This window comes from Lutra lutra, chromosome 9 (assembly GCF_902655055.1).
Source record: "Lutra lutra chromosome 9, mLutLut1.2, whole genome shotgun sequence".
NCBI classification, from domain to species: Eukaryota; Metazoa; Chordata; class Mammalia; order Carnivora; family Mustelidae; genus Lutra; species Lutra lutra.
Window position 1 is genome coordinate 39,998,160 of NC_062286.1, and position 17,928 is coordinate 40,016,087.

General features: G+C 40.4%; 1 protein-coding gene across 3 annotated transcripts in view; it reads right to left on the reverse strand.

The window, feature by feature from the left end:
- Window positions 1–9,097, reverse strand: part of KDM3A (lysine demethylase 3A) — a 53,000-nt gene extending 43,903 nt beyond the window's left edge. For 2 of the 3 annotated variants that reach the window (XM_047744688.1, XM_047744687.1), the window contains exons 1-2: window positions 8,157–8,363; window positions 566–721 (exon numbers count right to left, since the gene is read on the reverse strand). In XM_047744688.1, coding sequence (XP_047600644.1) covers window positions 566–721; window positions 8,157–8,333 — 333 coding nt within the window. In that variant the 5' untranslated portion in view covers window positions 8,334–8,363. Of the gene's footprint in view, window positions 1–565; window positions 722–8,156; window positions 8,364–8,971 lie in introns of those variants that run through there. The other variant, XM_047744690.1, reaches the window with a different exon arrangement.
- Between the last annotated feature and the right edge of the window lie 8,831 nt (window positions 9,098–17,928).

The following is a 17,928-nucleotide window of genomic DNA, read 5'->3' on the forward strand; positions in this document are numbered from 1 at the left end:
CTCACAAAACCTGAATTGTCCTCTCCAGACACTGTGATCATTCTCATCATCTAACTACACCAGATTTATGATGTGGAAATGGCATAATCATGTATGGACTGCCAGCACCTTCAGAGCCAAAGAATACTATGAGTCAGAGAGAACCATAGAGATCATGAGGCTGAGACTTGGCAACCCCTGACAGAGCCAGGCAACAGCCAGATTTTAAGGTATACTCTCCATATTTTAAAAGCAAACAACTAATTCAAATTTTCTTAAAACTCTATGAAGGTCAAGCCAAACATACATATATATGTATGCCTATATACATATGCCAATTTCTGACCTCTGACCTAGACAGTCCCCCACATTACCTCCATCCCTATTTTTCAAGTGAAGAAAATGAGGCAGGAGAAAGTCAGGGGCCCAGAGTAACAGGGTGCCCAGCAGGACTGACTCCTCTACCTTGTCACATGTCTGTACTATTATTCTCTAGAAGCCAAATATAGGTATTACATATACATCTTCCTTGCTTCACTCATAATGCATTAAATACCCTGTTCTCATGGCCCCAAGAGGTACTCACTATTGCAGGCCACTGAACAACTCGTTCAGAAATTTCAGGAGACTTTCGTTCAGCCAAAACCAAGTTATGCTCTACTAAAAATGCTCTCCTTAGAAGGCTGTAGACTTCTATCCATCTTCTCTTCCTCCAAGATTCCCCATCAAACTCCACACACACCTAAACAGAAGTTTAAAAAAAAAAAAAAAAAAAGGCAGATTCAATTAATGAAAATAAACACTAAAAATGCCAAAGCTGAATTATGCCCTGATTTTCTACTTGAATCTTTATCTAAATGTGCTGTTGCTCTTTCCCACTCTTACTTCCCTTCACCGTCCACAATAAACCAATCAAACAGGTTAATCAAACAATCGAGTTTTGGCTCCCAAATAATTTTGGGAAGCAGTAGTCAAGGGTTTTGGAGGCCAGTCTCTGCCCCAAAAGTAACTTCTAGAAACCCCACACAGCAAAGAACCCCCAAGTAGAAGGTTTTTACATTTGTCAGACATCAGAGCTTTGAGAATCAAAAGAAAGAAATTTGAAACCCTAAAAAAAATACTTATTGGGCGTCATTGTAATTCTAAAATGACACTGTGAGCTTAAGACGACCCCCCCCCCATCAGCATAATCCACCACTTGTTCTGAATCCCTTTGGTATGCTTAGGATTTAGCTTCACAAGGCCTAGTAGACAGCACTTCCTCAACATCTCTTTCAGCTGAATAAACTGGGAGTTTGGAGTCAATGACTACTTTGCTAAATACAGAAAACAAACAGCTGATAAACTGACCCTAGAGTTAAACTACTTCAATTTTTTATACAAAAATCACTATTTTTATTTGACTTAAAATCCCTTTTCTTACTAAAGAGGCCTCTCAAAGAATTAATGAACACATCAACCCTGTTCATAATTTCACAGACAATCACATCTCCCTTTCCAACCTTTAACTTAAAAAAAGGTTTAACTTCCATTCATCTGTCAGAATTCAATTAAAAAAATCCTTTCCTTTAAAAAAAAAAATAAATAAATCATCCTTTCCTCAAAGAAGCCTTCCCTTACCAAAGAGCAAACTCCCTCACCCTCCAAGAAAGTTCCCCTGGTTAACTGTACTCAAATCCCTATACTTTTCCTTCCTAGCACTTACCCATACTTTGACTTATTATTTATTTGTGGCTAACTGATTCACAGAAATTCTAATAGGTCAAAATCTAATCTGTTTTCACTTACCATTGTACTTCACTGATATCCAGTCCCTGTCAGTACTCAAAACACTTGTTGAATGAATAAATTACTCTCTGAACCCACCTCTTACTTTCTATTACTCTCAACCATTCAGCAGGTAGGACATTCCCAACTGGTATACCACTAGTCCCAATCCAGTTTTATGGCTTTATGATATCAATCCTTAAAAATCAGTGAAAATTTAAAACCCATCCTACCCTTCTCCCCCAACAGTAAAATCTGCATCCCTTTCAGGCAACTTCCCCAGAGAAGTTGCGTTATCTTCTTGGTATGGCAGGCTTTTAATCTTGCAGTTATCCCAGAATCCATACAGATGGTGAGCACCTACTATGTGACAAGGCCCTGTTATACTCTCCTTGGTTCTATGCATTCCATCCATCACTATACCCAATCAAATGGTCCTTCACAGAATTGGCTGGAGCCTGCTCATCTTCTTGCCTCCCCAGCCACAGAATACAGGTCCTATGATAGCTCCCCTAAACTGGATAGTCCTGCCCCACATCACATCAACCTCAAACCCACACTAGATTTAGATAAGTTTTCCCATCTATGAGATGTAAGAGGAATGAGCTTATACAAACTACAGCACCAGAGAAATCTGGATTTGAATCCCAGCTATGTTGTAGCTTTTTTAGAATGATTTTACCTGCATAAAACAATATACATAGCATTACAAAGAAAACCAATTAGTCTGCATGCCAGGTTAAGAACCCTTGCTTAAATCTAAGCAGCCTGAAACTGGTTTTGCTAGCTTCAAAATGAAAATATTAATACCTACCCCTCAATGAATTGTTTGGTAAAATTTTAAGACAAGGTAAGTAAATTATCTGGTAAGGAGATTAAGTAGCTTTAAGACTTCCATGGTAATTCAAATCTTAATTTATCAGGGTATCAGTTCGGTTAGGAATGGGGGGAAAGAAGATCCTGAACATGACTGTCCAAGAGCTACTCAGAAAGAAAGAAAGAATGAATGAATGAAGATCTTTAGGGACGCCTGGGTGGCTCAGTCAGTTAAGCCGCTGCCTTTGGCTCAGGTCATGATCCCAGGGTCCTGGGATGGAGTCCTTGCTCGGCAGGGAGCCTGCTTTTCTCTCTGCCTCTGCCTGCCACTGCCGGCTTGTGTGTTCTCAGTCTCTCTCTCTGACAAATAAATAAATAAACTCTTAAAAAAAAAAAAAAAAAGAAAGATGGGGCGCCTGGGTGGCTCAGTGGGTTAAGCCACTGCCTTCAGCTCAGGTCATGATCTCAGGGTCCTGGGATCGAGCCCCGCATCGGGCTCTCTGCTTGGCAGGGGGCCTGCTTCCTCCTCTCTCTCTGCCTGCCTCTCTGCCTGCTTGTGATCTCAGTCTGTCAAATAAATAAACAAAATCTTAAAAAAAAAAAATAAATAAATAAATAAATAAAATCTTAAAAAAAAAGAAAGAAAGAAAGAATTAAGATCTTTAGCAGCTTTCCAAAACTTAAGCAACATCACAATTCTTATCACATCACTAATCTAGAAAGCTTATGATCAACCCAAAACCAAAATTTAGACAGGGCCCCTTCTTTATATCCCAATTCTTCAGTGATTCAAAAATTAAGTTTAACTCCTTAAAAAAACTTAGTTTATAACTTCAGAGTATTAGGTTGCATTGGTCAAATACTCACATTAACTTCACTTTGAAAAAAGGTGGACTTTTAAAAAATATATAATGAAACCAACAAACTGTAAGCCCTCCTCATACTTTCAAAAGTTTCCTATCATAACCACAAATGTCTCTCATTTGTGCCTTAAAACCTAAGGCGTATGTATAAGGGATCCCCCCCCAAGCCTCCTATGCAAAAATTTCTATAAAAAGACAAACGAAGGACGTCTCGGTGGCTCAGTGGGTTAAGGATCTGACTCTTGCTTGCTTTTGACTCAGGTCACGATCTCTGGGTTGTGAGACAGAGCACCGCACTGGGCTCCTGCATTAGGCATGGAGTCTGCTTGTGATTCTCTCTCCCTCTCTGTGCCCCTGCCCCAAAAGGACACCAATAAAAATTCAAACGTGAAAGAACTAAAGCGACCTGACCAAGCTTCTGCAAGCTTATTGATGTAACTAGTTCTCATTTAAATTGTGTTATTCCTCTCATGGTCCTTTGGTACACAAAGTAGATGTTATTTATGCTGTCTGATTCCAAAGGCCAAAAAGAGGCCAATTAATTATGATTTGCTCCCTACAATTTCCAAACTTACTCTTTTTTTAATAGGATATTTTATAAATGTGTACCTTATTAGCCTATTAAATATCTGGACCAGATGAATATTTCAAATTATTTCAAGTTAATTTTTCCCCAACAGAAAATCTTTTTAATACATGAGTATATATCTAATCAAGCTAACCTCAAAACCTCCCACTCTTAATTACATTAATCTCACCTAAGTATGATTAAGAAAACCATCAGAAAGGCCAAGTAAGATATTTCCAAGTTTAAAAGTAGGCACTTACAGAATGGTATGGGTTTCAGTCAAGTTTTTAATTATATACCTATTTTATTCCCAGCACTATAATGCAGAATTCCACTCATTCCACTCTACACAAATTAGGAAATTATTTCTTTATGCTTCTGTTTATGTATTCTTACACCTAAATAAGATACTGACCTAAAATCCCACAGTCTCACATTCAATTATGGGGGTAAACGGATTTTATTACATAGGTAGGAATTTCTCATTTTACATGGTTTGACTAGCAGCAGAATTCCAATTGTATCTAAGGCTGAAAAGTCTAGGCATTGGTCAAGGCACCCAACTGCAAAGGGAATTTTAACAGCAAGAAATAGTACACAAGAGGTGGCAAGTACTACTTATCTGCTACTTAGGGATATCCCTAAGAACTAAGAAACAGCAGAAGATTCAAGTGTAAGTTACGTTCAAAGAAAGGAAACTGGAAAAGACCCAGATAAGTTGAAGAAGAAAGACATTCCCAACATGCACAATGAATGAAGCCACTTGTCTCACACTCAAATAGAAAGAGCAGGATAAAAAGACATTCTTATAACCATACTAATAAAGATTTGTTGTTATTCTAGAGCAAGAGGATGCCACTGCTCCATTAGTAGATTATTTCTAAAACTGCTTTTCAATGTAGAGTAATTGTGATTTCTTCCATTTATTCATTCAAATATTTCAGCAAATACTACATGCCAAGTAGTGTTCTAAGTGCTAAAGATTTAAAGGCCCACAAAACACAGTGCTTTAATCTCACTCTACCTGAATATTAAAGCCCAGTGTTTAAGATCTAGAGATGAACTTAGGCAAGTTACTTAATTTCTTCAAGCCTCAATTTCTAACACTAAAAAATGTGGTTCACCATCTAGAATATTTGTGAGAATTAAATAAAATGCCATATAATAAGCATTTAATCATTATTAGGTCTTCACCCTGTCTTTTTGTAATCAACAACTAGACACATTATATCTGAGTGAGTGACTTTGTTATAAAGTCTCTTTCAAGGTGAAACAAAGTTAACAAGCCTTGGCCTCATTAACATCATCCTCAACAAACAGCAAATCACTCTAGACAAACTTGTACTTCTAATACCAAACCAGCTGCATACACCTGAATTTTATTCATTTATATTCGTCTTAGACCTCAGTCCCACTCCACCCCCCAAAACTTAATACATTAAGCCCGACTGTAAGCATGGTCTTCATTACTTACTAGCTCCTGCCTGCATTTCCCCAAGCACAATTTGGTTCCAGTTTTTTGAAATTCTATGTTTTTGCTAATACAATATGCCCTTAAAATTTAAACCATCTGGTACTCAATGAAGGAACATAATGACAGGGCACCTGGGTGGCTCAGTCAGTTAAGTGCGTGCCTTCAGCTCAAGTCATGATCCAAGGGTCCTGGTATCGAGTCCCGCATTGGGCTCCCTGCCCTGCAGGGAGTCTGCTTCTCCCTCAACCCCTACTCCCACTCATTTTCTCAATCTCTCTCCTCTCTCAAAAAAATTAAATCTTAAAAAAAAAAAAGGAAACAATGACAAGTCATGGTTAGATAAAAGAAATCAAGTAATTTGTACCTTACATGAAGACTGAATTACAAAGTCTGCAAGTAAGCCAAAAATATAGTTAAAATTGTTCTTCAAATGAAAATCCCTTGAGGTGTCAGGGTGGCTCAGTGGGTTAAGCCTCTGCCTTTGGCTCAGGTCATGATCCCAGGGTCCTGGGATCAAGCACCTCATTGGGCTCTCTGCTCGGCGGGGAGCCTGCTTCCCCCTCTCTCTCTGCCTGCCTCTCTGCCTACTTGTGATATCTGTCAAATAAATAAATAAAATCGTAAAAAAAAAAAAAAAAAAGAAAGAAAGAAAATCCCTGTTTATCTTCAGGTGAGGCACCTTAGTGCAAAGGAGAAGATACAGCCAAACCTGAATTCAAATCCTCCCTCCATCACTGAGTAGCTAATTACACAAATCTGGACAAGACTCCTTTCCCAAACCTATCTTCTCATTCTAAAAACAAGATACTACCACCACCTCAAAGGCTGGGGGTGGCAAAAAAGTGGAGATTAAAAAGAATACCCGAAAAGGACCTCCTGGACTGCCTTCCTAATTCAACGGGTCTATAATTAGGTCCTGCTGGGGAAGAAAACACTTCTACTCTGTCATCATCTGCCAAAGAACTAAAGACTTAAATCTCGTTTCCATTCAAATCAGATAAAACCAAACACACGAGAAACTTTTACTTGGCAGGTAAAATAAACCACAACTACAACTGAAATCTGGTACACAGAGCCCACTTTATGGAGAAAGATTATTAGCCTGAAACAAACAGGTTGGCCATCTTTTTACTACACCACTTTCCTTATATAACAGCAAAACCCGGCTGCTGGGAGGAATGACGAGGAGAAAAACCAAACTTCACAGTGTATGACAGGAGTCCTTTTGTGGCACAGGGAGCATAAAGGTAAAGACGGTGGGCTCAAGTATCAAAACTTCTCGGGTAGAACATGGGCTAAGCCAATTTCTAGGATTATGACTTTGGTAAAATACTTAATCTCCCCCAATCCTAATAGTTCTGTCTGTAAAATGCAGCAGTATTAGGACCTACTCCCGAAGAGATGCAGTAAAGACTGATAAGATCATGGCAATGAAGTGTTCAGCAGGATGCCTGGCATGTGGCTAAGTGCTCAACAGTCACTCCTCCTTTTCAACATGAAGACAAGGCACACTGGAAGCTTTAAAAACATATGACCAGATATCCTTTTTCAACAACCCTTTGCAGACTAAACTGGTTTGGGCGTATACTCTCACCTTAAAGTGTCTAAATGAACAGTGTGTCAGAAATCAACATGTATGCAACTGCCAATGCTAAAATTTGTTCCCCAATTGGAACATCGTTTTCAAGAAAAAGCAGTAACGATCCAGTGAAGATGACAAAACATATCCACTACCGAGGGTGGAAATCTCTTCTAACAAGCTTCCTTCAAGTTATTACCACTTTGGAGTCTTTGTTAGGGACCTTTCTCCAGTTATTTTTTGCACAAAGGAGTCTCTGTTGGTAGAACAGCTCCTTTACTGGTTGTTCCCAAACAATCCTTTGCCACCAATACTTCTATTAGGAAGTACAATTAGAATTCATCTCTCTTTGAAAAGATCTAACTGAAAAAGGTTCTCATTGTCATTCTGATTAAAAATCACTGTCCACACTTGTTCCCGTTTCTCTCCCTCCGCCCCCCCCCCCCAGGTGGAATATTTCAAAGCCAGTCCTCTAACACACCATATAAGGGGTTGGCCCCACCCCTGCCCTCCATATATGGTCAAAGCCCACACCTACCCACAGGCTCATCACAGGCGACCAGGAACCCATTTCCACCCTGACCCACCATATACGGACAAGTACCCACCCTAATATGCCACACAGAACTAAGCTCCTCCCTCTTCACTCACTTCATTTCTATCAAGTCTGAAAGTTTAACAAGTTGGGTGAAGAAATTAAGAGGAGCAAACAAAAAAACCACCTGGAAGCGCTAGCCCTCAATTCTTAATGATTCCTAACATCACCTACTTGACCAATCTAATATTAACAATACTCCCCCTTTGCAGAAATAATCATACAGTCCTCGTTACTCGTACTCGTACTGCACAGCGCGGGCAGTAACGAAGCGTGTCTGAGCAACCCCAAGGCCGTCATTAAACACAGGCAACTGTAGGCCAAACACAAACACACCTCGGTTCTACACAACCGTTTCAAAGACTTCCAAGGTCTAGTTTTCTGCACCTTCAGATCAGATGCCAACTTTCTGGTCGCCCTTTTCAGAAGAGGGGAGGAGGCCCCCCCACTGACTTGTCTCGTTACCAAGGTAACTACAAAACGTCCGACAGCTGAAGCCCAGGAGCGGATTTTACCTTCAGGTCCTTCTTGGTAACGTCGGTGTGGGAGACGGCTCGAATGGTCCCCGAAAGCCAGGGCCACTCGGCGACGCGCTCCACGTCCCAGCTGTCGTGGCTGCCGTCGGCTGCGGACAGACTGAGGAATCGCTTCCCCACCAATACTGGCCAACTTTCTCCGAGCGTGAGCACCATGGTTTCCACGCCTGCAGGAAGGGCTCCTCCCTGCAAAAATACAAATACAAAATGCAACGGGGGCTGTCGGTGGGAGGAGGTCGGGAAGAGAGGACGCGGGGGAAGCGGGGGCGGAGGGATGGGTCGCAACCCAGCTCGGAGCACCAGATCCCAGGCGGCCGCGACGGCGGCGGGTGCGAGGGAGGACCCAACACCCGATATCTGCACGCGCCCTCCCCCGCCCCCCGAATCCCTCCCCCACCGCAAACACGGGCCCAAGCGCCGCGTGACCCCCGTTCTCCCAAGTTTCGCTTTTTCAAAAGCTTAAAACCTGAACGCAGAGGGAGTGAGGGGAGAATTATTCTACAGCTTAAGTGGATTTTAAAGTGCTCGCCCCCCACCCTGGGAAAGAAAAGGCCAGAAGCGAGGGCCCGTCCGGGGCAGCCGCGTCCCCGCCCCGGGCGGCCCCGCGGGAGGGGCGAGCCCGCGGTTCCGCACTTGCCCCGCCGCCCCGCCCCGACACAGCGCTTTCCCGGCGGCCGACCCCCGGGCGTCCCTCGCCCCGGCCTGCGCCACGGTGCGGGGGCGACACGGCCGCAGGCTCGGCGCCTTCATCTTTCTTCCTCCTCTCCCCTCAGCCGAGGCCGCGGCGCTCTTACCCCGCCTCCTGCCTCCCTGAGTCACCGGCGGCAGCCGCCGTTTCCAGCCGCCCAGCTCTAGCTCTGACTTGGTTCAAGAGCTCTCACAAGACACGCACAGCCTCTCGGGTCCGCCCCTCGGAGCCGCTTCCGCCCCTCATTGGCCTAGTCCAAGAAGCTGGGCGAGGCTCGTGGGTAAATAGCCTATCGCCATTGGCCGGCCTGGAGCAGGCGGGGCGAGAGAAAAAAACAATTCCTTGGCTGCCTCCTCCCTCTCCCCTCCCCCTTCCGACTCCCGGACGACCCCCATTAGGTTAAAGTACACAGAGCGTAAGCGAGAGATCCCTCCGCCACAGCCATTCTTTCAATTTTTGCCTACGGTATGCAAAAAAGTCCCGCGAAATCGCTTATCAACTTTATCGCCCAGAAAAAAATTGCAGGGGTGCAAAGATAAGACTGAGTGACGAGCCCCAGGATTGTATGTGCCTATTGGATTGCTCTTCAATTGCGTAGGCTGTCGACGGAAGATGGGCTTTCCACTTGGCGGAAGAATCTCACAGGAAAGGGGTGAGGGCGCCGCAGAGTCAGCGGGGGAGGGAAGGGAAGGGAACGTGCGGTTTCAAGCGTACTCAGCTAGAGGGAGGAGCCACTGGGCTCTGGAGGCTCTTGCGCAGGCGCTTCGCGGAGCAGAGGCTGGAGTTTGGGCTGCTGGGCGAAATGGCCGCGGGAGGCGCAGGCGCACGTGGTGTTATTCGTGGAACCTCTAAAGTCCGCCATTTTGAAGGAAAAATGAAGAAAGGCATGGAGTCTTTGGGAAATGACGTTTTTCGAATCTAGAGCAAAAGAGGACGTTCAGTACAATGCAGAATGGGATTTTTTTTATGTAAAGGGAAGTTGAGAAGATGTTCTGAGTCTTATATAGAAATTGAAAAACTAGATGAAGGCCATAATGATGCAAGAAATATGAAGAGGTGACTTTGAAGGACAAAGGAGATAAAAGATGATTGTGTCTTTTGGACCTGAAGTTTTTTGGTTGAATAAAGAAGAAATGGAATGAAGGAATCGAGGACCTCTTACTTAAAGGCTAGAGCTTGACATGGCATCACATTTAATCCTCAAGATTAAATGAAAATTAAGTGAAGAATGCAAAGTCCCAATTTTACAAGTGTGAAAACTGAAAATCAAAAAAATTTCAGAAAGGGATTATAGATAACGGTGTTGAGTTTTAACATATATATTCCGAATGTGTGACACTAAGTAAAATTTAAAATCTAAATATAACACTGAAAAATTAAATTTATTTATAATTTGCATACCATTATAACGGGGAGTGGGGAATGGAACAAAGAAAACCTATCCAGTCCAACAAAAGTCGGGAATGAAAACAAGAAAAGAAAAAGAAACTTGATGGAAGTATAATAAATAGGAAAAAATAAGACGAGAAAAATAAGTCCAAACATCAGTATTTACAATAAATATAAATGGGTTAATTTTACTCATAAATTAAGAAGACACACTTAATTTTTTAAAAATCCGGGTGTAACTTGACCAAAGGGAAACTCCAACAATGACACAGAAAGCTTGAAAATAAGTAAGTTAAAAGATTTACTAATTAAATGGTGATAGAAGGAAAGCAATAAAGCAATATTGAAAAGAAAAGCATCAAAAGAGAAAAGGAATTTTATATTAATAAAGGATAAAGTCCACAAAGGTAATATACACTCTTAAACTATTGTCACTCTGAGAACATAGCTAAGACTAAATATTAGGATTATGGGAAGTCTTTGACAATTTGTAATAGAAGCAGAAGATACAAATATATCTACCCCATAAATAGGCATCTCCAATTTTAAAAATAAGTGGGGGTATGAGGACTTTGATTACATAATTGGTAATTTGAAAAACAAGGGGATAAGTTCTACCAAGGTTCAAAGAACATGTAATTCCTATGTTGTATTTGTGGTTCCAGAACATAGGAAAGATGAAAAAATACCTGAAGCACTTTTTATTCAAGATTTTATTTCCTTATTTGACAGAGTGAGAGCACAAGCAGGAGAGCAGCAGGCAGAGCAGGAGGGAGAAGCAGGCTCCCCGCTGAGGAGGGCGCTCATTGCAGGGCTGGATCTCAAGACCCTGGGATCATGACCTGTGCCAAAAGCAGACAATCAGCTGAGCCACCCAGGGCGACCCTGAAGCGTTTTTTTAAAACTTGCAAAACCCTATTATCAAATCTGACTCAGGAGAATACAAAATAGGAAAAGTTTATGCCAATGAGGGTCATGAATGTAAATGGAAATTTATAAATAAAATATCAGCAAATTGGGGTGCTTGGGTAGCTCAGTCAGTTAAGCAGCTGCCTTCAGCTTGAGTCATGATCTCAGGGTCCTGGGATTGAACCCAGAGTTAGGATCCCTGCTCAGGGTGGAGTCTTCTCCCTCTCCTTCCACCTCTTCTCCAGTTTGTGTGTGCACTTGCTCTCTCAAATAAATAAATAAAATCTTTTTTTAAGAGCACATTAAACTAAAGTCATTATTTTTAAAAAATAATCACGTTGGTTATTTAGGATTATATGAATACACAAGGATATTTCAAGATTAGAAAATTACTGCAATTCACCAAAACAGGTTAAGAGAAAAATCATATGTTCATTTTAGTGGAGGCTAAAAAGACCATACATTCATACTGAACACTGAACTGCCTAGAATGTTAGGAATGTTAAGAGACACACATATTTAATACTAATTATTTTTTTCAATAATGTTAAAGTTCCCAGAAACCTAAGAATATAAGATATCTACCCTAGAAAAACATCCAGGTATGTGAACTAGGAGACATTAATAAGTTTGTTCATTTCAACATTGTTTCTGGTTGTGAAAGTTCAAAATAATCTAAATGTACTTTATTTGGGAAATGAATAAGTAAAGTGAATAAATGGAGTGTGACACATCTAATAGAAAGCTGTAGAGCATTTGAAAATAAGTGAAATATATTTCTATTTTTTTAATGAAATATATTTTGATGTACCAAGAAGGATAGATTAGCAAAACACATTTTGGATGAAAAAGAAAGTTACATTTGGTAATATTTGAAAATGTACACAAATAACACTATATATGTTCTATGAAACATACTTAAACTCATGATAATAGTTACTGGTATTGGTCAAAAGTGATTTAGCATTATTTGTAATTCTCTTGTTTTTATAAAGCAAATGTATTCAAATGTTACTTACAAAAGTTAATTTTTTTTAAGTTTTATTTATTTGTCTTAGAGAGAGAGCATGATCAGGAGGAGAGGCAGAGGATGAGAGAGAATCCACAAGTAGACTCCCCTGCAATTGTAGAGCCCAACATGGGGCTGGATCCCAGGACTCTGAGATCATGACCTAAGCCAAAACCAAGAGTTGGCCACCCAAATGACTGAGCCTGCCAGGTGTCCCTGAAAGTTAATTTCCAAATCCTCTGAACAGTATCTACTACGTTAACACCCAAGAACATTTGTGCCAAATTGTTAGGGCTAAGAGTCCAAGAGGTGGTGCAATAAAAGATCAAACAAAAATCAAAAGAATTCCTATTTCTTAAGCATCAATTAGAACATACAATAGAAAAAAAAAAAAAAGAAACCATCTATGACCCTGAAAACTGAAACTACCTAAGGAAAAAAAAACATGAGATGAAATCAATAAAAGGTATATGAAGAAAACTGTAAGACTTTCCTGACAGGCATAAAAGAAGATTTGAAAAGTTCTGTCTCTTTATATGACTTTGTAAAAATATCATTTCTTCTTACAGTTAACTACAATATCGATGAATGAAAAATTCAAAACACAAATATAAAATTGTTGAGAACACAGAAAGAGATCCATGTATATATAAAAATTATGATCAACAGATATTTCAAATGAGTGTATATAAACTATTCAATATATGTTTCAGTGTCTATTGGTTATATGGATCAAAGAGCTAAATAAAAATAATTAAAATTTCTTTCCCTTTCCTTCCCCCTCCTCTTTCCCTTCCTTTTCCTGAACATTTCAGTCCTAAAGGCAGTAGGACTGCAGACCAAAGCACGTTTTCATAAGAACAGGCTGCCTGGCATGGAATGATTAAACTAGAAAGATTAAGGAGTTGTAGCCTCACATTGGGAGGGAGAGTTCAAGTGAGGTGAGAAGGGTAGAGTCTACGGCCATACCACCCTGAACGCGCCCGATCTCGTCTGATCTCGGAAGCTAAGCAGGGTCGGGCCTGGTTAGTACTTGGATGGGAGGTGAGAAGGGTAGACACACAGAAGATGACCAACAGGGGTACCTGGGAGGCTCAGTGGGTTAAAGCGTCTGCCTTCAGCTCAGGTCATGATCCCAGGGTCCTGGGATCAAGCCCTGCTTGGCAGGGAGCCTGCCCGCTCCCCACCGCCCCCACACCATGCTCTCTCTCTGCCTGCCTCTCTGCCTACTTGTGATCTCTGTCTGTCAAATAAATAAATAAAATCTTTTAAAAAAAAGAAGAAGATGATGACCAACAAAGAACATCTAGAGCCCAAATGAGGTGAGGAGAGCACCCATGTATGGGAGTCACCTAGTGTGGTATGTGAGAGTCCAACAAGGATGGAGAGGCTCCCCACATTGTGGGAAAGCCTGGCACAGGGTATTAGAGCCTAAGGAAGGTGAGGAGAGCATTCGTACAGGGACCTGCAAAGGACAATGAAAAGACCAAGAGAGATGTTTTAAGCAGGAGGAGAACTAGGGGACCAGTGCATTCTGGAAAGAAGGCAGGAGAGAATTCCAATTTGGAGAACTATTCAGAGAGATCAAAGGATGTGCTAAGTTCAAGGCAGATAAAGAACTGAGAAACAGGTTATTGACATTTCCAACAAATATATTTTAGCCTAGAGGTATTATCAGAAATCACTTCTACTGGTTAATAACCTCCAGCATATACATTCCAGCCAAAATCCTGTCGCTAACCAGTTGAGTTGAATTTTACCCCAAAGGACATCAGAAGTTTCTAAAAGACTTTAAGAAAGTTAGCAACTAGTAATTTGGAATTTGTTAGGACCTTAATTCCTCAACTGCAAAACAATTAGAATACAATATTTTCTGTCTAAATCTCCTTTCCCAGTACACCTGGATGGTGCAGTCAGTCAAGCATTAGATTCTAGGAGCACCTGGGAGGCCAAGTCTGCTAAGCAACTGACTCTTGGTTTCAGCTCAGGTCATGAACTCAGGGTCATGAGATTGAGCCCCCCATCAGGCTCCATGCTCAGCATGGAGTCTGCTTGGTATTCTCTGTACTTCTCCCTCTGAACCTTCCCCTGCTTTCTAAAGTAAATAAATAAAGCTTTTTTAAAAATCAGACTCTCAATTTCAGCTCAGGTCATGATTTCAAGGTCATAAGATCAAGCCCTGCATCAGCTTTTCCTTGGGTATGGAGCCTATTAAGATCTCTCTCCCTCTCTCTCTGCCACACCACCACACTGTTCATGGGTGTGCACACATTCTCTCTAAAAAAAATAAAAATAATAAAAAGTCTTCTTTCCTTTCCTTAAATAGCACAAGAATGGTGTATTTGTGTGAAAATGTAAATATCTTATGCTATTTGTTAGTGCAGTGCACCTGTGACAATTAATAAAGCAAGCAGAGCATCAGTATTAAGTAAGCTCCTTGCTTCTTTTTTATAAGGACTTTTTCTGTTCACTTACATTTAGAGAAATGCACAGGTCATAAGTGAACAGTTTCATTTGTTCTACCAAGACCAACATCCATATAACCCACACCCAAATAAAATTAGAACACAGCCATACCCGTTTGTTTATGTTTTATCTATGAACAATTTCATGCTACAATGGTAAAGTTGAATAGATGCGCTAGAGACCATATAATCCTCAAAGTCTAAAATATCTACTCTCCATCTCCTTACAGAAAAGGTTTGCCAAACACTGATAAGAGCATTCCATCACCGGGCACCTGGGTGGCTCAGTAGGTTAAAGCCTCTGCCTTTGGCTCAGGTTATGATCCCAGGGTCCTGGAATCAAGCCCCACATGGGGCTCTCTGCTCAGCGGGGAGTCTGCTTCCCTTCTCTCTCTGCCTGCCTGTCTGCCTACTTGTGATCTCCATTTTGTCAAATAAATAAATAAAATCTCTTTAAAAAAAAAGAAAAGAACATTCCATCACCCCTGAATATTCTAAGTGTTCTTCTCAAGTCAATACTCCTGCCCAGAGTAATCTTTGTTCCAACTTCTTTTTTTTTTTTTTAAAGTAGACTTTTTTTTTTTAAAGTTTTATTTATTTATTTATTTATTTATTTGAGAGAGAGAGAGACAGTGAGAGAGAGCATGAGTGAGGAGAAGGTCAGAGGGAGAAGCAGACTCCCCGTGGAGCTGGGAGCCTGATGCGGGACTCGATCCCAGGACTCCAGGATCATGACCTGAGCTGAAGGCAGTCGATTAACCAACTGAGCCACCCAGGCACCCTCTTTGTTCCAACTTCTATCCCTATAAATTGGCTTTGCCTGTTCTTGAATTTTATTTAAATGACATAATACAATATGTACTCTTGTGCCTAGTTTCCTTTATTCAGCATGTTTCTAAGATCCATCCACGTGATTACAGCTATAAGATGTTGATTCCCTTTCATTGCTAGTTAGTATTCCATTGTCTGAATATACCGTAATTTCTATATCCATGGTCTGTTGATCAATACCTGAAGTTTTCAGTTCTTGCTTATTATGAGCAATATAATTATGAATATGTTTGACTTTAAGTCCACTAAGTTTTATGTCTGTTTTACCTGTTCTGCCCTTATATTTTCTAATATTTTAACTCTGCTATTCCACATTCCTTCCTTCAAAGCCAGCTTTCTATCTAATATAATTTACCTTCAGCCTAATGAAGTTTTAAAATAGATTAACAAATTTTTTAGTGATTTAGATAGCCCAAGGACCAAAGGAATAATGTAATAATGTTCACTGTGCAATTCTGCTCCCTATAATACTAAGCCAAGATTGATATATACTCCACTTAGTTTCATTACATGTTTCCATGTGTGTGATTTGATCAACAAGAAGAAAATATGTACACAATGTTAAACTGTTTTTCTGTTTTGTTTTTAAAAGCAGCTCAATGATCTGTGGAGTATGTACACTATAGAGAACATAAGGGGAAAAACACAAAATGGTACTTAACACTGATGTCAGGATTCATCTCATGGCTACAACTAGTAATATTAATTTTTGCATTGTTCATTTTGCTTTAGAGCATATATCAAAGCCATCAATTTAACTAGAGGCATAGAAGCAATACAAACACAATTTTATGAGGAATACTTTTCATAAATAACAATGCATTCAAAAATATTGGAAACTGAGTAACAGAGCTGCTTTATTTTTTGACTTAATGGAATGAGAGAAGAACAACATTCAACCAGGAATGATTATACTGATAGTAAAGCTCTTAAATATGTCTTCCTTTCCCTTTGTGCTTACTACAAGCTAAGGAATGTTCTGTGAAGATTCATTACGAGAAAAATGTCAGTCACAGCTTTAAGACCTTACTTTGGAAGGAGATAATAGAAAGCAAATTGGAAGGTGAGGCTTCATTTTTGTTTTAATAAGTGATCTTAATTTTTCTTCTTATAGAAAAAGTTTAGTTTAATATAAATATACCCAAACCATTAATTTCTGCAGCATTCAGATAGAACCCAGCACTTCTTTTATACTAATGAACTTCTTTTAGATCTTGCAGTACAGATCCATAGATGTTATTTCAGCTTTTGTCTGTTTAAAAACTCAATTTCACCCTCATTTTTTTTAATTTTTATTTTTTTTAAAGATTTTATTTATTTATTTGACAGACAGAGATCACAAGTAGGCAGAGAGGCAGGTAGAGAGAGAGAGAGGAGGAAACAGGCTCCCTCCTGAGCAGAGAGCCCGATGTGGGGCTCGATCCCAGGACCCTGGGATCATGACCTGAGCCAAAGGCAGAGGCTTTAACCCACTGAGCCACCCAGGCGCCCCTCACCCTCATTTTTGAAGGATATTTTTGCTAGCTATAGAATTCAGGATTGACAGGATTTTTTTTTTTCATTTAAAATTCATTTAAAGATGCCAACATATTATCTCTTGGTCTCTTTGAATTATTTAAGAGAAGGTCAAGACCAGGACTAAGGTAAGAGATGTGAGGCATTTGCTGAGGTACACGATGGGATAGGATCTATGAATGCTGTGCTGAGCTATTCTGGAACCTGAGGCAGAAGGAAAAATCGGTAATACCATCTCTGTCATTATTTAAAAATTTTAGATTTTATTATGGATTTTTTCACATAACTTTGAGTTTCATAAATACTGCACTAAAATGTTATTTATTAAAATTGCTGAGTTTTTTGGGCACCCCTTTTTTGTGCCAAGGATAAGTTCCTCATTTGCCTCATTGGTCTCACCTTAGTCCTGAACCTCTGGTATGAGAATGTTTAACAGGACTTACATTCTGAGTGTCTGGAAGTTTTGTCTTCCTTTTCTTATCTCCCCACATGTGTCAGCAGATCCCAAATGACTGTATTTCAGGGGTCCTGTTGAAAGCTTTTCTAACTCCTCCAAGCAGCAGACACTGCCTGATAATCAGTGTAAGGCTGGGAATGCTTGTGAGGTTTCTTCAGGGGGGATCTCTCAGCTTATCTCTCCCCAGTGGGCAAATTCTGGACTGCATACTCAATATAAGGCCCAGAGTGATTCTTCATTCTCTTACTTCACCTTCAGACATCAACATGCCTAACACATCTGGGCCTCAGAGAGTGTCTCTCCAGTAACCTGTCTTAACCTTTCTTCTGAGGAGTCAGCAAAAAGGTCTATGGAGAAGAGTTGGGAGTTTAGTTCAGACTCCCCTGTGTGTTCACATTCCAGGAATTCTAAACTGCACTATCATTCTAGACCACATCCTGCCTTTAAAATTCATCTAAAATTCAGCTTTGTTCTTCTTGCCTACATCC